Below are 23523 nucleotides of genomic sequence, written 5' to 3'. Positions count from 1 at the left end.
TTGTGTTGTCTGTACATGTGGATCACATCTCTGTGTGAGTAGCATAAACAACATCCAGAATTTGTCTGCACTTTATATTTTTGTAGATAATATATATTTATTTTTTATTTATTACTGTTGAATAAATTATTGTATCACTCTGACAATGCATCACTTCTCTTCTTTTCCTCCGGAGCCACTGCTTTTAAATGAAATACCAACAAGTAATAGGTTAAAATGTCCTTATTTATTACGGGAAAGTCAAAATCCAGTGCAATTCAAATCTTTTTTTAAACATACCCGAGGCATGACAACACAGTATACTTTGTAAAGGTTGCAGCAATGCAGTGAGTCATACAATACTTTCTGTAATCTCCGAGCATGGTTGCTGAAACCTAAATCTTCTTGAAAATCCTTTTGGCGTCCACACCATCATAGTTATAGGTCTGGAGGCAGAAGACCAAAAAAAATCAGTATTAGACTGTGATGCGTGCAAGTTTTTTAAGTAGGGCTCTCCAACCTATTTCATTAATGGCCGCAGTGGGTGCAGGATTTTAATCAAATTGATCAAGACAACACGTTTTCACCAATCTGGTGTTTTAAAAGATTGCTGTCAAGTGCTATTTGTTCTAGCACACAGGTGTCAAAGTGGTGGCCTGGGGGCCAAATCTGGCACGCCGCATCATTTTGTGCGGCCCGAGAAAGTAAATTATGAGTGCCGACTTTCTGTTTTAGGATCAAATTAAAATGAAGAGTATAGATGTATATTAAATTTCCCGATTTTTCCCCTTTTAAATCAATAATTGTAATTTTTTAATCATTTTTTCTGTGTTTTTAGTTCAAAAATCTTTTTGTAAAATCTAAAAATATATTTAAAAAAGCTAAAATAAACATTGTTTTAGATCTATAAAAAACTGAATATTCAGGGTTTTTAATCCAGTTCCTTCAATCCATTTATTAAAAAAAAATCTAAATATTATTTCTAAAATGGTCCAGCCCACGTTGACGTTAATACGGCCCGCGAACCAACCAGAGTCTGACACCCTTGTTCTAGCAGAAACCTGATTGTTTGAAAAGTCTGTGCTGGATCGGTTGGAACAAAAAGTGAAGACTAGTTTTCTGCCAAAAGGCCAAAGCATGGTTGGTTTATATGCATAAAGAAAATTGCTTAAGAGAATACATGTACTAACATCAAACGATTATTGTACAAATACATTATGTCACTAATGTGCTCTACAGATCAACTTTAATATTGTATCTTACTTTGAAGCTACCACAAGATAACATACAATGTTTAATGACATGCAATGACAGGAAAGCACACGTCAAAAGTATTTGGAGGCAATGAAAAGATAAAATAAGGCGCAATAAAAAAAAATTAAAGGAGTTAGTACTCGCCGCTTTTAACAGATGTGCATCGGAAGGACGTTTTGAAGGGTAGTAAGACAATGGAGAACACCGGTTTGGTGTCCCCTGGTTTAAGGTGACCCACCTGTATGAGCTCATCCCCTTGTATAATTCTTGTGGTTATCAGCGGCTTGCCGTTGTCTTTCCGGTTGAAGGTGCCCTTCATAATATCACCCTCCAGTGCCCATGAGCCCTGCGTAGTGGGATTAACTTTTATATAAGGAGCTCCTATTGAACCAGTTGATATATGCTTCCCATCTGGAAGACTTCATTGCTCACAGAAAATGCTATCAGTCACATTTATCTGCAGATCCGTCATTACTCATTACTTTTTATTACCAAGCCGTCCGTAAATGTTTACTTACAATTGCGTATAAGTCCACATTGAGATAAACATTTGTTTGCTTTTTGTTGGGCTGTAAACAACTGAGTCTTTGCTCACTTATCTTGCACATTCTGACCTCCGACAAAAGTTAACGTGTGATTATGTTTGTTTGATTTAGGATTCCCTCTATATTTTTTTTAAATGGACAGACAAAACCATTATCATGTGCTTTTCGGATCTCGATCAGTGAAAAAAATGTAAATAAAAAACAGTATTTTGAGGAAGGGTGCGTCAGCCCACATGTAGTACATCAATACCGTTATCATTTTAGCCAATCAAATCCGAGTATCACGATCACCCATCATCCTTCATTATGACGTCAGTAATATGTACCCATTGTCCAATCGATCTGCACTGTTGATAAATATTTTGGTAGGTTGTAGTGTCTATCAATATGAAAAGCATTTAGTTCACCAAGGGAACTGTGTTACAATGGGAAAATTTGACCTTTGACAGCGATAGACGTCCCATTTATTTCAAGTAGGAGGGCTGGTAGCGAACAAACTAACTTGCTTTGGCTGACCACCCTCCTAGTTTAAATGGATTGGACATCTACTAGCAATAAACTCAGAGTTAAGAAGACTACCTTTTTTTTTTTTTTTACACAGTGAAACATTTAGGTTGTATTTACTCAAAAAAGGCAAAGACTACACACTCAAGGTGAGTTAAAAAATGTTTCAATTTCATTGATTAACTGTTATAAGTTGTTTTTATTACTGGCTGAAACCTACTCTGATTGTTGTTGTTCTTGTGGACACTAACTTTGAATGATGCTCCTCAGTTTTTTGTGAACTGATCGTATTGAAATTTGGTAGTTATACAGCAGAGCCAGTAACAATTGATCCCCAGTACCCATTTTTTTAATATTTTGTATCAGGGTTAGTTATCTAAGTTCTGAGTTAGCCAACTGAAACACAGCATTCAGCCTGTTAGTGTGTTGTGGGCACACTCATGCTTGTTTACAGTGTGTGAGTTCATCAGTGATTTTCTTAGTGAGTGTAACCTAGGTCACAAAGAAAAAAAGTTTTGCCATTTGGATCTGTTCAAATGAAGTAGATGTCTACTAGCTGTAGGCCCGTTTCAAGTTCCATTTTGAATGTTCAATGGGATATTGCCAAGTTGGCCAACTACCTGGAAATAACTAAAAACACATTTAAATTCCCCTTTGTTATAAAAATCCCTTTGCTTCTGGTGTTCATGATTAAGAGCAGCAAGTGTGCCTTAAGGCCGAGCAAAATAAAGGCTTTTGCTTAGCTTTGTACTTTACGTTCTTCTGCAAACATGTCAAATCTTACAACCTCAAGGTGCATAGTCTGAGAAGATTGATTCAAAGCAGGAGCAACAGTCATGACATTGTTAGCATTTAGGCCCCCTTTTTGTTTACTCACAGATACTTCGGTGCCGTCAGCCAGGCTGTAATCGAAGATGTCCCCCAGAGTGAAGTTGATGTCCAGAGTGCGGAAATTGCTGCACTCCTTCACGTGGAACTCATCTCCGTTGTGCTCGATGGTGATTTTCAGGTTGTCGTGAGCGGCGAGCTTTCTTTTCACCATGTTGATACCTGTCAACACACAGCACGTTAGAGGTGTGGCGTTTACTGTATAAGCAGGACGTAGTGGACTGCCCGTCAAAGCAGGTGGTTTAACGTTGTATCCTTGCCCAAATATTTACACTAGCATTGATATTCAGGTGATTTTATGAAAGTGATTTGACGTTATTTAGCACACCCACCTGTTTTGTGCAATGGCTATTTACAATGAACATATACAGTCACATAGTACTACAGTAAAATAGTGTTTTCCTTTTTAATTAAGAAAATTAATTTTAATGTTGTTTGCCACAATACCATTATGCTTCATTTGAACATTACCACTGTGCTTGGAGGAGTAAAGGAAAATGTTTCAATGAATGTTTAAAAACGATATAGAATGGTTAATAAAACTGATAAAATGTCCTGTTGTGGATTGGACAAACAGAAGCCTTTATTTCAACCAGCCCAATTGAGTAAGCTTGCAATAAAATAAATTGAGCTTTTAGGAAGAATTTTTAGTCTTTTAAAATTAAATCAAAGGGAAGTTAGTCCATTTTTTACTCACACTGCAAATCAGATCTTTTAGAGTAAAAAGACAGAATTTGATTTTCTGACGTGTATGAGTGGAGAAAAATGTAAATAACAGCCAAAATTGAGGCCACTTTTTACCTAGCGTATTTTGCCGTTTAATATACCCGGGGATATGAAATGGGGGGGGGGGGGGTATATTAAACAGCAAAATACGGTACTTCAAGTGCATCAGTACTGCTGTGACGACATCACGTTTACCATACAATGAAAATGTTAATTTTTCTGTAATCATAGAAGTTTGTCGTTTGCATGTTTAGATTCTTTGAGAAAGCGTGAAAGTCATTTATCTTAAGTCTTGTTTTTTCCTTTATTGCATTACTTACAATCTTTGAGCACTCACCTTGCCCTATCACACTCTTATCTGAACTATCTTCCCTTTTCTTGTCCTTCAGTATCTCCTCTCACTACTATAGTGTCCGCTTGGTAGGAGTGGTCAAATTGATTAGAAATGCTACTTTCCATAAACCAGATAACATATATATTCAATCATGTTGTTGTCTGTATTGTTTTTTTCTCTCTCTTTCCCCTTTGGCTCAAGTATTTTCTGCCCAGTCCCATTTTATGCAGAAACACAATATATACAACCACAATTGGAGTACAGTAAACTCCCATGTCGCACATGTAAACTGTTCCTCACTCAGAACCCTGCCAAGAAATCCATCATGAACTGGTCTCTGTAAAATCAGTAGCAAAAGACCAAAAAAATCCAGGAAAGCTCTGCAGAATTTATTATGTTTCGGTACTGGATTTGTTGGTACAAAAGACAGAAAATATGTTGGAATGTCTTAGACATCGAGATTTAGCATATTTGATTTTCTACATGGTCTCATTTTACATTCTTTCTTTTATTATTTTATTATTCAAAGTATTGCTAATTATTATTACTAACTGCTATTACCTCCTATCAGTAGTATGGTTCTTGGGTTAATAAAAAATAACTAACATCCAAAAGCATAACCAAGTAATTAATTACAAGAATTTCAGTGGTATCCATTTAGTTTGCTCACATACCCATTTGCTCCATGAACTTGTCATAGTTGTCATTGCGGTCCACTTTCCAGGAGCCATTGAAAGCCATGGTGGTATGCTGATGTTGATGAGGGGAAGACAGGTGCGGAGTGGGGGGTGGAAAATTTGAGACAGCAGCAAAGCAGAGTGCCGTTAGTGCGCCTTCTTTTAAAAGCGCTCTTATCTGCTCGTCTACCGGAGTGCTGATGTGGCTGTGTAAAGCTCAAGTTTTCTCAGGTGCCACCTAATAGCTGCCTCTCATTGGACCACTTTACCTAGCAGAGAAAAGCCTGAGAAGCCGTTGAAACATGCAAAGTGTTTACGTAAAGGGGGCTGCTCCTTCTGTCACAATGCAGAGTTTGCAATTTTAATGGTTTACACTCTGAACACAGTGAATAACTGCCCCGGAAGATATTTCGAAATCATTGTGAAGGGACTTTAAAAACTTGGCTGATGATGTTTCCAATACAGCTTTTACTTGTTCAGGGACAATGGTCACTACAGTTGACAAATATTCAAAATTTGGCACTTAAGCTTATGTGGAGCAAGATTGAAAAAAAAAATAGAATTTTTTTTAGGGCATGTGATTATTACTCATTCAATCATCTTCTGCGCATTCTTGTAGTGTATCTCATCTCATTTTCTGAACCGCTTTATCCTCACTAGGGTCATGGGGGCTGTAGCCTATCTCAACTGACTCTGGGCCAGAGGCAGGGAATACCCTGAATTGGTGGCAAGCCAAGCACAGTCAAACAACCATTCACACTCACACTCACACTCATACTTAGAGGCAATTTAGAGTGTCCAATCCATCCTACCATACATGTTTTTAGAATGTGAGTGGAAACCAGAGTACCCAGAGGAAAACCCATGCAGGTCCAGGGAGAACATGCAAACTCCACACAGGTGGACCGACCTGGACTTGAACCCAGGACCCCAGCGCTGTGAGGGCAACGTGCTAACCACTCATCCACCACCACCAATATATACATATATATATATATATATATATATATATATATATATATATATATATATATATATATATATATATATATATATATATATATATATATATATATATATATATATATATATATATATATAGTGTCATTATGTGAGGAAGATTTTATATCAATGACCGACAGGTGAAATATGATAATAAATCAATCAAATTACAAATAAAGACTCTCACTGAACATGTCCCGATGAGCCACTAGGGGGCGAACGAGCATCTTGCAATCAAAAAGAATCCCCCCATCTGCGTACCTGGCGTCACTCTCCGGTGAGACATTTTATATCGAAGTGCACTTGAGTGATTTGTGCTTATAAGTGAACTTTTACCATGACCCCAAGTTTAATTACACAAAAGTTTATACGGTTCATGTTGTCCATCTTGTCACGATATCGTTTCCCTTAATATTACGACTGGTCTGTTTTTTTTACGTCGCTACACACTTCGCCCTTCATGGTAAGTGTATATAAAACACATTGTTTTTATATTTCTAATTTCTTTTTCTGAATATTTAGCCTTAAAATGATGCCTTGAAATATTATTCAGGGCCAATATGGGGGTTCTGGAATTCAATTATTCCTAATTTAGAAAATACATTAATGATACAAGCATATCCACGTGACGAGTGTGGTCCTGAAATTGAGATTGCTTGTAAATCATGAGGGGCCAATGGCAAGATATCATCATTTGTGCATGAATAATTAAACCTGTTTCAATTATAATCTAAGTAAGAGTGAATGGTGCAGACCATAAGAACAATATAGCTGCAATTCAAATGAAATAATGAGGTGGTGGTGCTTATCATGTCGAGATATGGTGAGATGAAGGCCTGTAATTGAGGTTATGGCAATAACGAAACTCCACTGATACCTGATCAACCTTCATCTGAGCGTACAAGAGACCTTTGAAATATGCACACGCGTCCTAAAATCGCGTGTCAACCATAAGAAAATTCAGCAGAAGGTGCCCAACAAAACTGCTTGTGCATGCACATTGTGATTCATCAATTTTGATTTTCTCCCAAAGCACATATTAACCCAGGAGGGGGCAAATTATTCCACAATTAGTGCTGCAGTGGGTGTGGGTTTTCAGTCCAACCCATAAAGATGACACCTTTTCACCAATTTGGTGTCCTACAAGTGCAATCAGTGGATTGCAGTCAGGTGCTTCTTGTTTTCTGCAGAAATCTCATTGGTCAAAGTGTCTGTGCTGGATTGTTTGGAACAAAAACCTGCACCCACAGCGTCCCTGGAGGACCGGTTTGTCTACCCCTGTATTAACCACTTCATTAAGTACACATACACAGCTATGAGAAAATAATGTGTGTGAGAATCAAGTTTTTCAATTAAAATGGCAAAAATGGCTACAGTTGATGTTTTGTACCCAGAAAAAAACCCACACAAGCCAGGGTGGACATGCAAACTACACACAATATTTTTAATTTTAATACAATAACTTGTTTTTTGTAATGTTGTAGCCTTAGTCTTGCACAATTGTTTACATACATTACATTACTTATTTGTACAGTCGTGCTTTATTATCCCTTATCTTTCAGTATGGCACCGTAGTAATGTGACCTTATATAATAAAATATTGTGCATTCACGATAACAATGTGAAGTTTTATTTCAGTTTGTCATGCCACAATTATATTATCCAAGTTAAGAAAATGAAGACCGATGAATAATAATAATAATCTAGCACCGCAGTGTTTCTCCCTTATCTGATCTCACCATTCAGGTGATGACCCCAACAAGCTAATCTTTAACACAACTAAACACCTGCACTATCTAAACACATCCTCTTTGTTATCTTGAGAAAATAAACCGGATAGTATAATATAGTAAGGGGCGTTTTTGGCCATGGGCACTATCGGCGACCGCCCACAGCACCAGCTATATTGGGGCGCAAGAGGAAAATAAATTAACAAAAATAAAAAATAAAACAAGAAAAGCAATCTTATTACCAGCTGTTTAGACTACTATATTTCCTGACAATAACCATAGTATATTCATTTTGTCATATCTCATTTTCTGAAATGCTTTATCCTCACTAGAGTTGCGGGGGTGCTGGAGCCTATCTCAGCTGACTTTGGGCCAGAAGTGGGGGGAGGGACACCCTTGGTGGCCAGCCAATCACAGGGCACAAGGAGACAAACAACCATACACGCTCACACTCATGCCTAGGGGCAATTTAGAGTGTCCACCCTGCCTACGATGGATGTTTTCGGGATGTGGGAGGATACCGGAGTACCCGGAGAAAACCCACGCAAGCTCGGGGAGATTATGTAAATTCCACACTGGAAGATCCGAACCTGGGATTGACCCTTTAATCTCAGAACTGTGAGATGGAAGTGCTACCCACTCTTCCACCAGGCCCTGTATCTAGCATATTATACTATGTATAATTTCAATTTCATTTTTTTTATCTGATACATATTACCACTGCAGATACGGGCATCCATTTTATACTGCTTGATTTCATAGAAGCATTCCATGAAAGTAAATAACAATTTGTTCAAGCATAACTACTTAACTGTACGGTAAAAAAAAAAATAGGTCAGGGGTGATCCTCGAGAGCCCCTATCCAGTCTGTTTTCCATATCTCCCTCCTCTACCACACCTGAATCAAATGATCAACTCATCAGCAAGCTGTCCATAAGCTTCATACCAATTATTTGATTCAGGTGTGTTGGTGGAGGAAGACATGGAAAACAGACTGGATAGGGTCTCTCGAGGACAAGACTTGGCCACCCCTGATATAGGCAATGTATTTTTTTTAATGATACGTGTGGTATGAACTTTTTACCGCACTCTGAATAATCAGTCAGAATCTTCCTCGGTCAATAAAACATATTTTATCACCGTGCTTGAAGTGCTTGTCTATAGTACACACCGTTCAAATCAGAAGATGCTATCAGGACTGAAATAAACAATTTTATAGTACTTTCTTCACTATGATGAGCTAGCACCTAAATAGAAAAAAAGGATGATATGCTCTTTGGTTATATTGAAGTGATAATGTGACCTTAGATAACTCAATTCATGGCTTGCTTTGACACCAATTCCATTTTTTTTTTCAAATCAAAGAAGTTGATTTTTTTTTACAGTGCTGTACTATTATTAAACACAAGAAGAGATCTCCACATTGGCAGTTTCTGGCCTTTTTTGTATCTTTTTAAAAATACATATTGTATATACCCTGAAACATTTTTCTGCTTAATATAAAAATATATATATATATAATTTCTCTAGAATTGTCAATGGCAGTTAATGAATAAAGAAATAAGAGTAACAAAATACTTCAGATATGCAGAACAAAGTAAAATAGCCATCAGCATAAAAAAAGTCAAGAAAATCACAACCAAAGTAGCTCAATTTATAAAATGTCATTCTTTTATTCTTCCGTTTTATTTATGTAAAACAAAATACAGAAATTCTCCAAAGTTTTTCCACAATGTTTTGAACATCTTGTCAGGTTTTGACCCCTGAGCTAATAGAGTAGTGACTAGCTCCATCTAGTGTTAAAGATGAGAAGTTCAACAGAATGTAGGCTGAATTTAAGCTTCTACTGAAGTTTGGACATGCCTGCTTTATAGACTGAATAATATACCACATGGATATCTTGAGTACTCACATTGTGGTTGTTCTAGATTTTTTTTTTTTCAGAGAAAGTGGTTGGGCCCAAAAACACTTTAAGGAGGAGTGAAAAAGCGAAACGAATCACACAGACAAAAGAATAATCACTACCCGTCAAATTAGATTGGATGTGGAAATCTATTGCCCCCAACATGTTTTTAAAACAGATTCCAAGAACTTACTTTTTTTTATTTTTCCCTTTTTAAAATCGCAAAGGACATGTATCTAAGATTTGAAGAAGTCAGTTTATGACCAAACCAAACACACAGTGTAAATAGTGGGAGTGCCTTAATGAAAGCTAAGAGACACTTAGGACTTCACATACTTTATATTTAACACACATTAACAAGATAAAAACACATTGAGCAACTATAAAATGTATACCTATTTAGAATGTGGAATAAAGTAAATATATGAAGATTCAAATATTTTACACTACCCTATAAGGAAAAAAACTTTATCCAGCATGTTGGTGTATTTAAAATGAATTTAAAATACTTTATAATGCTATATAGTATTAAAAATTGTTAGTTTTTATTTTGACTTGAACATTTTGGATGTAACTGTGCATTTGGACTGTGAAAAGTGCTTGACAAATACAGCTATTCGGACAAAAACTAATCTAAATGTGTTTGCTGAAATAGACTGCATATTATAGTAAAGTGAAGCACAATGACACCGTGTCATAAACAAGCTTTGCATCATTATCAAAACCATGTTTTTTTTTCATTCTACTTAATCCATTTGATGGATTAAAGTTGAAGCTTAAGTAGGACTTTTCAGTGGACTTCCTGTCTGGACAAGAACCACACTTTCATTGGTTCTTTCTTCCCTTTCATGGTGACCGGGCCTCGGTAGGCCAGGTCGAACTGAGGGTCTGCGTTTTCGCCGGACTGTAAGCACCTGGAAGACAATTGGAATCCAATCAAGGAAATTGAGACCTTTCAGAGATGGACAGCTAATCAAAATGCGCAATTAAAGGGTTTAACTGTTTAAAGAACAAGTGACTATTTTTGCTCATTAAAATAGTAGCAATTATCATTAGTTTTTAATTGTTTTTTTGTGGGGAGTATGGGTTTTCTCTGGGTACTCCGGTTTCGTATACTTCGTGTACTCCAAAAATATTCATGGTAGGCTCCAGCACCCACCGTGACCCTTAGGAGGATAAGCGGTTTAGAAAATGAATGAATGAATTAGTACAATTGTAATAAAAACTAAATAAAACTGAATACAAAAAGTCCTAAGTAACATTTTAAAGTTGATTTTTTTTTTCATAGTGTTTTAATCATTGCATGGCTTTGTTGGTGATAGCGGGAGGGGCAAAATGGTTTGGACGCTTAACGCTGTCAATGGCAGCCAACAACTTCAATGAGTTTTTTTAAAATATATTTTTTTAAATCATTAGTCCATTAAATCGTTAATAAACAACACAATGCCTTTTCCCACCTGTAAGTATACTCTGAAACATTGATTTTGCCTTTTTCCCCAGTGGTTTCGGTGCGACTTGTGAGGTTGACGGTGTTGCCGAAAAGGCAGTAGCGTGGCATCCTCTGGCCAATCACCCCCGTCACCACCTCTCCCGTGTGAATCCCGATGGTAATCTGCAAAGACAACAATCTTTCCGGAACAGCTCCCCAAGAGGTACTTGTAAGGAATCTAATGACCATTTCTTGTCGAGCGGGGGCCACTGTGGTGGTCTTTAGAGCGTGAAGGCGCTCTTGAAAAAGAATCTATTTTTAGCTCAAGGAGAGAGATGATTTGAGTTTTTTTTTTTGCTATGAAACTCCTCTCTTCTTCAGTGTGGAGCCAAATTAAATGAGCTTTTATTGCGGAAGACATGCCATGCAGTCAGTGATGCAATAAAGAATTACAAATAGTTATGTGCTTTTCAATTCTATGGCAGTTTGAAATTTGTAAAACAATTCCTTATTTTTAAATTCTAACTTTGTGGGCTTTTAGCACTATTGGATTATACCATTATTATTGTATAATTTAATATATATTCTTTGTTGTGTTTCGTTTTGCTCTGTTTTGTTTTGTTAGTTCTGTCCTCTACACTTCTCCTTAGAAGTGAATGGTATTTCTTAACCTGAAAAAAAAATCTAAATATGAATTTGTCCCAAATCATGTTATTTTAACATAAACTGTCAATATTTTTAGTCAGGAAAATAATGTCAAATTTTGGGTGACTTTATGAGAGGCAGTGAGTAAAATATTGTGTAATTTGAAAAGAAAAAAATCAGTGTCATTGGAGGCCATAATAAGAGCATATTTTTATTTTTATTAATATTTATTTCAGTAATTTTGTCTTCATTTATAAAAAAAGATTGTTATAGTTATTCCTAAAAAGTTTGGTATAAATTATAAGACAAAATGTACACAAATGACCATCAGATTTTAGGTCATGTAACCCAAGCCAGGTCTGTATGGTTAAGTTATTATTATGACCACAAACCGTCACTAGCCCTATACTAAAGGGTTAAGAAAAAGTCAAGTTTAGTATCTGAAGAGTTCCAATCAACCTAACTGGTCCACAAAACTGCAGCCATTTTATGTCACCAGTATCCAAGGTGATATAAACAACGCTTTGAAGTCACGTTGAGATAATCAGATCAAGATTCCTCCGACTTCGCAATATTTGAAGCGGTCCAGTCCCACCTGTACAGGCTTGCCATCCACTTTGACCTGTCCTGCGATCTCCAACATGTCCAGCGCTAGGTGGCAGATGGATTTGGCGTGGTGGGTGCACGGCTCAGGCAGACCGCTCACCGTCATGTACTTGTCGCCCACTGTCTCCACCTGCAGAAAAAATATTTCCATCAGGCCGTTTGCTTTATTTGACAAGTCTCGCGTGAGCCCACTGAAGGAGTTGAATGTCTTTCAAGATGCAGAGCAGGCCAAAATAAAGCTGACCTCAACTTTAAGACATTGAGGTGATGGCCATTCAACTCCTAGAGTAAATATGACTTCTTTTGGTGACCCAGTGCCTGAAGCCAAAGGAGGCTGGACGCGGCTGGGGTCTGTTTGACTCCGAGCGCATTTTCCCCTGAAAGCTTGGGGTGTAAATCTGCCACGTGAGCTCCACAAGCACTATGCTCAGTCTCCAAAGCTGCTCTGTGTTGTTTAGAAATCAGTACTACTTTACCCCGGGCTAACAACTCAAGAACTCCACTACTATAAATAGTCCGTTGCAGCACGCAATAAGGGTGGTTACGTCACAATTTTGCAGAAAGGATCACGGCCGCATCCAAACACACATCCTTCCATTCTCTAAGCTGTTTATCCTCACGAGGGTGTGAGACTTTGGGCAAAAGGCTAAACTATATTACACCCCAAGCCCTGGAGAGAACAAGCGGTACCAAGAATCAATCTTTGGAAGAGGTTTCGAATATTTCAAGATTACCAACGGTTTAAACGGAATGAGAAAAAGCTAGTAGTTTTATTCCGGGGGACAAGGAACTATAATGGAACTGGAAATATATATATATATTTTTGTTTCAGGAATAAAGTTGTATTTTGGTGCAGTTGAAATCACTATGGAATTGGAATTTTAAAAAAAAATCAAAGGTTAAAATTGTACTTTTGGACACAAAAAGAAATAATGGAACCGGAATAAATGTATTCATTTTTCCATAAAATTATAATTTGAGGAACTACAAGTCCTTCTTGTACTGTGATGAATATGTCATTTATTCTAAAGGAATAAATCATAATCTTACTGGAATAGTTATTTTTCATCATCTAAATCTTGACCTTTTAAAAAAGAGAATAATTTTACAAGATTTACAAAGTATTTTTTTCTGTTACAGTTATTAATAAAGTAAATATAACTAAAATTTCAAAAGAATCAAATATTATATATTTGACCCAAAAAAAATCACTAGAATCAACCACTTATTTTTTCAGTGTAAACATAATCTTATTAGAACAAAGTTATATTTATCTGCGGGGGGGAAATAATTTTATCCGATTAAGGTCAGTTTTTTTTTGTTTTAAATCCTGTTTTTAAAGAAAGGTAAGTAATAAGATACCATATCAAGTTTCCAACCTTGTACACATAAGGGTTATTTCGCGAGTCGGTCAAGATGTCGAAGCGGGTGTAAACGTCGTTGAGCAGGTTGACGATCTTGATGGCGCCCTCAGCGGAGGCGTGCTTGCTGCAGAAGGCGTTGAAGCCCAAGATGCCGCTAAAAAGAATGGTGACGTTGTCATAACGCTTAGCCGGTACGGGCCGCTTGTGTCTCAGCTCGTTGGCCACAGACGGCGGCAGGACGGAGTACAGCAACCTGAAAGTGGAAAGAAGATTAAGGAAAAAATGAGGAGGATGAGCAGCTATGTTGTCCATTGGCCAGATTGGACGCCGTCCTTTTTGGATGCTCGTTTTTTCGCTCACCCACCACCTTTTTGTATTTTCTACATTCTGGCTCCCTTTGGATGGAAGGCTTGTGTTTCTATGGCAACCACTTGGAGCACGCAGGCTTGTTTGAAAGCTTACAGGCACATGAAAAGCTGTGCAGTGGAGCGTCCCGGGTCCGGCCTATTTGCTCCAATGTCCCCGTTTGCTTTCATGTGGATCAATTACAATGGAATTCATGTCTTTTGCTGCAAGCAAAACATACCTTTAACGGTACTGCGATGTTTTACGTCCCTTTTACAGAGCAGCAAAACGTGAAAAATCACATTTTTCAGTGGGTAGAGACAATTTACAGCGGCTTTACAAAAGTAAAGCTTGATATTTTCTAAAGCTTTTCATTTTTTCAATACTTAATTCTTGCAAAGAAATAAAAAACACACAGCGGTGGAGACTTTTTGCACCAGTGAATCGTAATATAACATAAACAAATTTAAATGAACTTGGATTACGATGCAGACACATTCAAAAATAAGTTTAATCAAACCTTACACTAAACTTAATTCTATTTTTATTTTCATACCTTTCTTCTCCCGGCCGGGTTGGCTGTTTGCCCCGCCTCCACCCTGACTTTCACTATCGAAGGGCTGTTTGCTTTTGTATTCCCTTCAAAATATTCCGAAAATGATGCACACAAATGTCCTCACAATAGGATAATGCACGACCACTAATATATATTCCTCGTACTAGCGATCGCTCCGCTATTCGCGCTGAGTGACGGAAAAAACACTGAAAAAAATGCAACGCTCCGCCCAGTGCTCGTAGATATCTGTTATACACGAAAGAGATGTGGCAAAAAAGACATTGCGCTAAAATCATAAACAGCATCTCATGTCTTGGCCACCTGGCTTTCTCGTATCTCAAAATTTGTCTCGTATCTAAAGATAATTATTTGCTCGAAATTATCGTATCTCGAAATGCTCGTATGTCGGGGTGCTCGTATGTCGAGGTACCGCTGTATTTAAAACATGATGTTCCATTTCTAAATTATTTTTTTAAATTTTCTTAACTTTGATACAAAATGCCTATGTAGTGTTTTTTAAAAGTAAAAACTCACCTAATAAACTACGATTGATTCGTAGTATTTGTAGCTCTGCATTTGTAACAGTAATTTCAAGATTGGACAAAACACTGAGATTAATAACACGTGCATCAGTCTTTGTTTTCCTCTTAAAGTCAATATTTGCTGCTCCGCTCCTGCCAGATGAATAATGCTGAGCTTTGAGTGGAAGGTCAGACTCGCTGAGAATCAATAGATCGTCATCTTGCTGACACTTTCGCAAGACTAAATGGGGTGGATTATTGTTTAAAATATGTCAATTGGACACGTTTACAGCAAAATGAGCGATAGCAACACAAAGCTATTATCATCACAGCAACTGATTTCACCATCTTAAAAATAATCCTAAAATAAATAAATAAAAGCATCGAAAGATTCGAAATAACACTTAATGGCTCCCATGACGGTATTTAAGCGAGCATTGAAAATAAATGAATTAATGCACAAAAAATCGATTTGGTGGTAATGAAAACAAATGAATGAATGAACAAAAATCAATTTAGCGGTAATGAAAATTAAGAATTAACAAAAAATGGATTTTGCGGTATTGAAAATAAATGAATGAACAAAAAATGTATTTAGCATTATTGAAAATAAATGAATGAATGATTTATGTAAAATAACATCAATTTATTTCATTTTTTAATGTATTATTAAATTATTTTAATTAATTTCTTCATCTTTTTCTTTCTTTAACTTATGATTTAGTATTTTTCAATTTGTTATTTTTTACTAATTATTATCATGTACTCAGCTAATCCCAAAATTGACTTATGTATATTTGTTAAATATAAATTCAGGGGTTTCGACGGGTTAAACTGGGAATGTGATCATTCACCTGTCTGTTTTCTTCTTCTCATCCTCCAGTGCCCGGAGTGTGTGCTGCAGGCGATCAGTGAGGATCTCTAGCTCCTGCGTCAGCTTGTACTCCTCGCGAAACTGCTCGCCCAGGAGCACCAAGTCCCGTGTAGCGTCATGCAGTGGGATGTCGCTCAGGTACAGGCCCCTTCGTGTCAGGTCGTCCAGGTTCATCACACTTTGGAAATGACGACACACTACGTTTTTGTGGCAATGCTTTTGCAAAACATATTTCTTCGTAATCACTTATGATATTATATATCTTTTTCACTCCGTCCCCTTTCTTTGTTCTAACTTTGAAACGGTTCAAAAATTCACTCGACTATCTTTCCATTCCTTCTGTAAGGTTTAGGGTTGCGAAAAATCATGTTTTTCAAGAGAAAAGCACTGTTCATTTAATGATGGCAAAAGTTTAAAATGTAAAGATAAATCTGGTCCTATTTCTTTGTAAAATTAAGGCACACCAAAGTCTATTAAGTTTAACTTTCCGCTTTAATTTCAAAGGTTCTCCAGAAATTCCATCTTGTAGTTGCTAGTGTTATTACTTTTGTTTGAGTGGAGAAAAAAGACAGTCAATTCTTTCATGCATATATGCGAAAGCTATTCCTTTTCCCAAATGTAGCCTTGGGGATTGTTGTGATGAAATTGAAAGCAAATGTCAATGTCCAATAACTACTTCATATGTCACATGTTGCTGTCTAAACGTGTACTCAGTTGTTTCTGGGTCTTATAAGCCGTATGTAACATAAACATGCAAACAAATGCCAAATGTTTTGCTAGGGCTCCGTTTCTTTGTCTTTTTTTGTGGAATCTCTGGAAAAAAAGGCTTGTGTGAACTTTCTGTAACCTCTCTATTTTACTCTCATATTATCCATTTTTCATGCAAAGTTACAACTTTTTGACTCTTTTCGATAACAAAATTCCCTATAAAAATGCTTTGAATGATCTAGGGCTAAAAAAGTGAAAAAAGATCATAATTCATTTCCAGATTTCTAGAAATGTTTTTCAGAAAACATCAATGACAACATGGGATAGGTCAAATGTGCCATGAACACTGAGGTGCAGGATTGTCTTACCTAGGTGAGCAAAGAAAGAGGATGTTCTCAGCTTCGGGCAAATAAATCATCTGTCCTTTCAACCGCAGACAACTGATCTCCACACCTGTCAGCTCGTCCTCATTCTCCACCGTCTCCACATTTAGCAAACCCTCCTGTCAGGGTCGAACCACATTTAATAACATTTCATTGAATATTCCACCACAAGGACAGCCTAAAATGGGCAGAAATGTACTACAATGCCCCCCGCCAGCCACAGGAAAAATCTGATTGTTTTATCGGAATTTGAAAAGAATAACTTGTACCTAAAATTTGATTTTATATATTCTTTTGATAAGGTGACATACCAAAATTCCAAAGATGGCTCTAACATTTGGAGATTTGTATAAATATGCAGCTTTTTTGGGACTAAAAGTATCTTATGGATAATGTTTGTCCTTGGTTTCTAAGAAATTAAAAAACTATCCCCCAAAAGTGCAATTTATAAACCAGTGCATCTTATATATATTTTTTTCATGTTATTGTTTCTTAAGATTTCTTTAAAAAAACAATAAAATAAATAAGATCATATTAACTATTATATGCATTCCCTGTAAAGGGCCAAAGAGTGGCACATAACAAGTTTTTAAAAAATCACTACCTTCAAAGTTGGCCAATAAATGTACAGTATGTGATAACCAAATAATCCGAATTGCTTCCACACTTTCCTTTGTTCAATTTTTTGATTCAATGTATCTTTTAACTGTACACAAAATGTTTTTACACATGATTCTACCTTGCTTCGCAGGACGAAGACCGTATTGATGTGCGAAAGAATGCCATGGTAGCTGAAGTCGATGTGCGGGCGAACCAGGGAGAAAACCGAAGGGAGGATGCAGGAACCAGGTTGGAGCTAAGAGGCGAGAGGAAATCAAAATGTGCATAATTCAGACGTAAAAAGCTAGTCATGAATATATACGTGCAACCCAGGTGGCCAAAATGTCAGCGCTGTAAATAACTGACCCCTCCATAATGAATAAAATAGTGTCGCCTAATGGCAAGCAGACCTGGGGCAGCACTCGGTAAATGGCGTTGCCGCACTGCGTGAGCATCAGGTCTTTGTCAAACATGAGGTGAAAGGGGAAGGCCTTGCAAAAAGTGTACGGGCTGATCCGTGTTTCCTGCGTGCCGTTCTCCTCGAAGCCGTCCAAATCTTCGTAGAAGGCCTCTTCCTCAGATTCTTTTTCCTCGATCAGGAACTTGATATGGTCGCACTCCTCGCTCTTGGGCTGGATCATCTGCATTTCAAGTTAAACATTAAACATCTACGTATCGTCACAAAATGGAAAGACCTTGATTTTCTAAAGGTTCTTGAATCTGGCCCACTGTGCATTTTTATGATCATATCACTAAAGTATTTGTTGAATTAATTAGGAATTTCTTTACTTTAACTACTAAAGGGCTACTCATAAAAGACACTAAAGTTGATGTATTTTTTTCATAGAAATGAATGTGCCAAATAAAAGGTCAAAGCAGTAACAGCTGTAGTTGTTGTTTTAACGTTGTAAATGGTAATACTGTTTATAAAGAATAATGTAAAAATGACACTAAATACAGTTAATACTCATTAAAACTAAATTCATAATATTGAAATGAAGTTTTTAATGTATACCAGAAATAGTATTTAACCTTATAAAGGACTACATTGGTTAATGAAAATGTTATTAATAAAATGTGTATTCATTTTCCTCATTATAACAAATTTCATTTAATGAATTTTACAAGGGCATACTTTTGTACCTCGGATAGGAATATTATTGAGACTGGTGTCCGTAAATTATCTGTTAACGTCCTTAATTAAACAATTCATCAATAGAATATAAGTACTATAATATGCATTACACCATTGTTCATCTCAAGTCTATTATAGTAGAATTAGTCGCGTCCAGGATGACATTAATCAGTGTTGGCATAAGACACACTGACGTCAGACTACCATCTCTGCGCCCTGTTTCCACAGCAACCGTGGCTAATATTTCCCCAGATTGGGCTTCACATTTGGAAGGTCTGCAGTTTTTTTTGGTTTGTTTTTTTTCCTCACATACAATGCTTAAAAATGCATGATCCTTCTATTAAATCATTAGAGGGCAGCAAATGCAGAGTGTCGTGGCATCGAATCTTCCAATCTCATATCATTAGTTAGTCATTGGAGAGTGAGCTTGCTTCATTAAGTATGTATATAAATGGTTAAAATGATGGCACTTGGTCAAATAACTAGATTCATCCTGAGAGCACTTGGTGCAAGAGACACTATTTCCTAGATCTAAAAATATCCCCAACCATATCCAGTCTCTCCTCTGCACTTTTCAATTAGACAGGATCCAAGAAAAAGCATGTAAAAAAAAATTGTGAGCGAAAAAAAGGGCAAAGCAGACCTTCATCTCTATCTCCGTGCCATGGATTTGCTGTGCAACTGTTTTAATGATGCCAATCACGATGTCTTGCAGGCCTTCTCTCTCTGAATAGTAGTGAAGAATGAGATTGTTGCCCTTTTCAGCATCCGTGCAGCGGAACGAGGGAGCCCTCATTCCAGGATAGATGGTGCCCAAGTGGTCGTGGAGGGCGTCTAAATTCTGAAAACATATACCAAAAACCTCCACACAGTGAGTGCAATATGAATGGCTGTACAAAAATGTCAGAATTAACAAAAAAAATCTGAATTGGCGTCATGAGCCTGCGATGGTAACGCAGCCTAATGATAATTAAATTCAGGTTTTGAAAGCGGTCCAATTTAAAAAAAAATCAGATTGGTACTGTTCAGAAGGCATGAAAATGTCATCATGTGGAAAAAGATATCGAACTTGACAGACTTTTACCTGAAGGAATTCACGGACATTTGATCCCAGCACACGCAAGATGGTGTCATATCCCGACTCTTGGCAAAACTCAAAGAACATCTTCCCGAACATCTGCAGGATGTCTCCTGCATCAATCTCTGCAATGTGAACAACGATCATGACTTCAGGTAAGCAGCTCATGATCTCGTCAAAGTTTATGTGATAAATTGAAATAGTAAGTCTAAAGCAATGATATAGAAGTAACTATTAAGGCGTGTATGCTAAAATGCATCCTTTTTTAAAGCCTTCATGTAAAATGTATTTAAAAAAGCAGTGTGAATGTCTGCACAGGTAACTTTTGCCACACACCGTTACCAGATTATGCTATATTTAAAATGTTGCCTTCACAACCTAATTAGAAAACCAATTCAGGAACATCAATGTTTTGTAACAGCTTTGGTTTGATTGTAAATTGTGACATTTGTAATCCATTAAATGAGTAAAACAAGTTTTGTTTATTTTTAAAACATTAAATCCAAACTGCTATCGGTTTGTTCGCATTGCTCCGTGTAGCTCAAAAAGTACAAGAACAAACTTACTGAGAACTTTGCTGGCGGCAGCGACAAGATCGTACGTTTTGGAGTCATCGTAAATTATTCGAACGAGGAACTGGCCCTCAATGTCCAGTTGCGCTTCCCTCCTAAAGGAGAAATTCATGTCATACCAAACACAACATGAAAATGTAATTGCACTTGCTATCATAACTGTTAATCACGTTTAAATATTTAGTCACTCATGGGTATCACTGTACTCTGCAGCATCATTACCGAAGAGAAAATGTAATGAGCTTGTAATTAGTCCCGCTAAAACTGGGGAAACAACCTTGATTTATGAAAACAGTTGCTCAATTAATTCCAACCCATAGCAGGTGAAAAAGCATGCTGTAATAGAAAATAGCGATTCATTTGTCAGCTGCTCAACTTCAGATCTAAGTAGTAAATGGAAAGAAATGGAAGGTGATGAATTGTATATGAGATATCAGTGAGATGCAGTATGTCTGCACCCAGCAGAATAACAACTTTGGAAACATTTACACAAGACAGCTGCAGCTCTTGACTTTCGCTTGTACTTTTTTCCCCTCCCTCTTTTAGGGTCGCGGCGGGTTCAGGGCCCAATGGAGTGAGCGTGCTAAAAAATGTCATGTTGACATTATACTGCAACAGAAAAGGAGGCGCTCAAGAGCAACACATTGAAAGGCCACTTGGAGCACATTCTTTTCCCACAGCTTTTCCCCCCAGCATTTGCGACAACCCATCCCAGGATCAATTTTATCTGAGTGAGTGACCAGCCCTTTCTACAAATGTCACAAATGACCCACTAAATAAATCATAAGCTATTTTTTTGTAAATTTTCAACCCAAAAAATCATCAACTCCCAAACACATAAGTAAAGTCTATTACACATTTCACCTTTTCAATTGTCTAACTACATTTCTTGTAGGACATTGCAAGGGTTAAATGTTTGCAAATAAAGTAGTAACACTTTCTGCTCTTTGGTTTGAAACCACTATTTTATTTTTGAAACAATATTCACAAAATTTTCGCAGACGATCGGTAATTGCGAACCAGCCTTGGTCGTGGTGATTAAGGTGATAATTAAATGATGCCTGAATCATACGCATACAGTGGGCTTATTAAAATATAGTAACAGGGTAACAATTATTGGTATTTTTTTCTTTTTGGTTTGTTGATGTTGTTTTACATTTTTATATCAAACTATTCACATGCTTCGATTGACAGGGAGAAAATTATCCAAAACTGATTTAAGGATGTTTAATTGGACAGAAAAGGGTCACTTTAAAACCTTGCTTGTAGAGCAATTCAAGATTTTTGATATAACATATCATCATTTATAGCATATCATCATTATCATGTGAAGAATATTTCAAGTGGCATTACTATGTGATGTATTTATTTTCACGGAACTAATAAATGAATAGAATAGCATAAGTCCAAAGGCATCAACAATACATTATCATCATATCATACCAATATTGTGATCCAGCAAGTAACTTGCCTTCCATTGACAACGATTGATGCCCAATGCATTTAAACTGTGAGGACTGCTCATATTTCAGTGCCATTGACGGCATTAGGCGTCCGATCTATTTGACAGGAAGGGTGGCAACCAACAAATTAAATAAAAAGTATTTATGTATTTATTTTTAAACTATAACAACAACATTTAGCAGGCCTGTGCAATATCCTTTACACGTCTAAATGTTCATGTGCAACAAAGACCTGACATTATGGGAGCCAATACGGAAATATACGTGTTTCATAATATTATCACATAGTACTATCTTGTATGAACTAGTGGTATGTATGATCTTGTTTGTTAATTATTAAAAGGGTCCCTTGGGGCTGTGTCACGTTAGATCTCACTGCCTACGTCCAGTCATACATGTTATATGCCAACGCCAGCGAATAATAGATAATTACAGTAGTCATCAACAAAATAAAAGCATAAACACTCACTTGATGTCTTCCCACACTTCCGGTCCGTAATTCCTCAAAACGAGCAGCTCCAAGGCGTGATTCACGAAACCATACTGTAAAGAAAATCATGACAAAAAAAACAACAGCATTTTAACACTTTTGTCCCTCATCCAACTCGTGTTTTGATGTATTCGTGCTGCAACGTGAACGTCTTTAAAATGACTGTATTCACCTGTTAATATACCGAGTAATAACCAACAGGGGAAGAAACGCTAAGCGAAAAAACGATAGATTGCCCAACCTTTAGAACATACCATAGGAAAAAAACGTACCATATTGGCGTCTGGTCTTTCTTCCTTTTTTATGCAAAAAGAATCGCTTTGGACAGAAATGTCATCGTTATGTTACAGATGCTGATAGTCTTCGCTGCGTCCATACCTCCTCGCTCCATCAGTTTGTGATTGACAGCCCGTGCGTCCAATCGTATGGTAGAATACACATTACGTAACGGCAAAGAAGGCCAATGAGAATGCAGTTTGGTTTGTTTGGATGATGCTCGTGATCCTAACCCCTGCAAAGTTTTAGTTCGACTGTTTAACAGCCAAAATATACAGTATACATTGTTGTTTAGATGTCTACAAAGGCCTGTTGAAATGTCGGCTTTATCTAAATAAATATATCATTTCAAAATGTTTTACAGCCAATAATTCTTTGACTGTCCTTGAAGGCAACCCAGTCGTCCAAGCAAAATGATTAGACGTCTCTCACAGTCAATGGCAGCACATATATTAATATGACCTGTAACCCAAAACAACTGAGATATATTTACAATACTATAGCCACTCACTCATAATTGGAGATACAGTTTGTTTTTAATCAACAAATACATTCTTGCTAGATTAGAATATTTGTGCGCATTTAATAATAAATAGCAATTTTGTTAATATTATTATTGTTTCATATTATATTATTATTATTTTTATATTATTTCATCTCAGGCAGATCGACGAATGTGTGGTTAGCGTGTCTGCCTCACAGTTCTGGGGTCCTGGGTTCAAATCCAGGTCGGTCCACCTAGGTGGAGTTTGCATGTTCTCCCTGGGCCTGCGTGGGTTTTCTCTGGGTACTCTGGTTTCCTCCCTCATTGCAAAGACATTTAGGGTAGGCTTATTGAACACTCAAAATTGCCCATAGGTATTAGTGTGAGCGTGAATGGGGTGTCCCCCGCCTTTTGCCCGAAGTTGGCTGAGATAGGCTCCAGCATCCCCCACG

General features: G+C 37.1%; 2 protein-coding genes and 1 long non-coding RNA gene across 4 annotated transcripts; 1 reads left to right on the top strand and 2 right to left on the bottom strand.

The window, feature by feature from the left end:
* Positions 1–207: 207 nt before the first annotated feature.
* Positions 208–5094, bottom strand: fabp2 (fatty acid binding protein 2, intestinal). The gene is made up of 4 exons (XM_077605771.1): positions 4905–5094; positions 3160–3332; positions 1472–1579; positions 208–425 (listed from the first exon to the last, which is right to left on the bottom strand). The coding sequence occupies exons 1-4, from the start codon at positions 4969–4971 to the stop codon at positions 375–377; spliced, it is 399 nt and encodes a 132-aa protein (XP_077461897.1). The 5' UTR covers positions 4972–5094; the 3' UTR covers positions 208–374.
* Positions 5095–6122: 1028 nt separating this feature from the next.
* On the top strand, positions 6123–16727 carry LOC144077000 (uncharacterized). 2 transcript variants are annotated; one of them, XR_013300848.1, is made up of 3 exons: positions 6123–6186; positions 11043–11194; positions 15892–16727. It is a non-coding gene; the product is annotated as an uncharacterized LOC144077000 (long non-coding RNA). The 2 variants fall into 2 exon arrangements; XR_013300849.1 differs by lacking the exon at positions 6123–6186 and adding an exon at positions 6202–6372.
* On the bottom strand, positions 9289–22708 carry gucy1b1 (guanylate cyclase 1 soluble subunit beta 1). Its single transcript, XM_077604421.1, has 13 exons — positions 22584–22708; positions 22291–22364; positions 20353–20453; positions 19793–19911; positions 19352–19549; positions 17984–18214; positions 17713–17829; positions 16959–17092; positions 15863–16060; positions 13602–13839; positions 12212–12352; positions 11000–11154; positions 9289–10456 (listed from the first exon to the last, which is right to left on the bottom strand). Exons 1-13 carry the CDS (start codon positions 22584–22586, stop codon positions 10333–10335), a joined length of 1833 nt encoding a protein of 610 aa, XP_077460547.1. The 5' UTR covers positions 22587–22708; the 3' UTR covers positions 9289–10332.
* Between the last annotated feature and the right edge of the window lie 815 nt (positions 22709–23523).

Source organism: Stigmatopora argus, chromosome 7 (assembly GCF_051989625.1).
Source record: "Stigmatopora argus isolate UIUO_Sarg chromosome 7, RoL_Sarg_1.0, whole genome shotgun sequence".
NCBI lineage: Eukaryota > Metazoa > Chordata > Actinopteri > Syngnathiformes > Syngnathidae > Stigmatopora > Stigmatopora argus.
This window is presented reverse-complemented; position numbering and strand designations above follow the sequence as displayed.

Coding starts and splice junctions, on each gene's coding strand:
- gucy1b1 (XM_077604421.1), bottom strand. Junction 19,912..20,352: donor TGCCGCCAGCAAAGTTCTCA/GTAAGTTTGTTC, acceptor TTCACATTGCAG/AGATTGATGCAGGAGACATC. Junction 17,093..17,712: donor TCTTCGTCCTGCGAAGCAAG/GTAGAATCATGT, acceptor CGACCCTGACAG/GAGGGTTTGCTAAATGTGGA.
- fabp2 (XM_077605771.1), bottom strand. CDS start 4,971: ATGGCTTTCAATGGCTCCTGGAAAGTGGACCGCAATGACAACTATGAC. Junction 3,333..4,904: donor CAAGTTCATGGAGCAAATGG/GTATGTGAGCAA, acceptor GTGTGTTGACAG/GTATCAACATGGTGAAAAGA. Junction 1,580..3,159: donor CTGACGGCACCGAAGTATCT/GTGAGTAAACAA, acceptor CCCACTACGCAG/GGCTCATGGGCACTGGAGGG.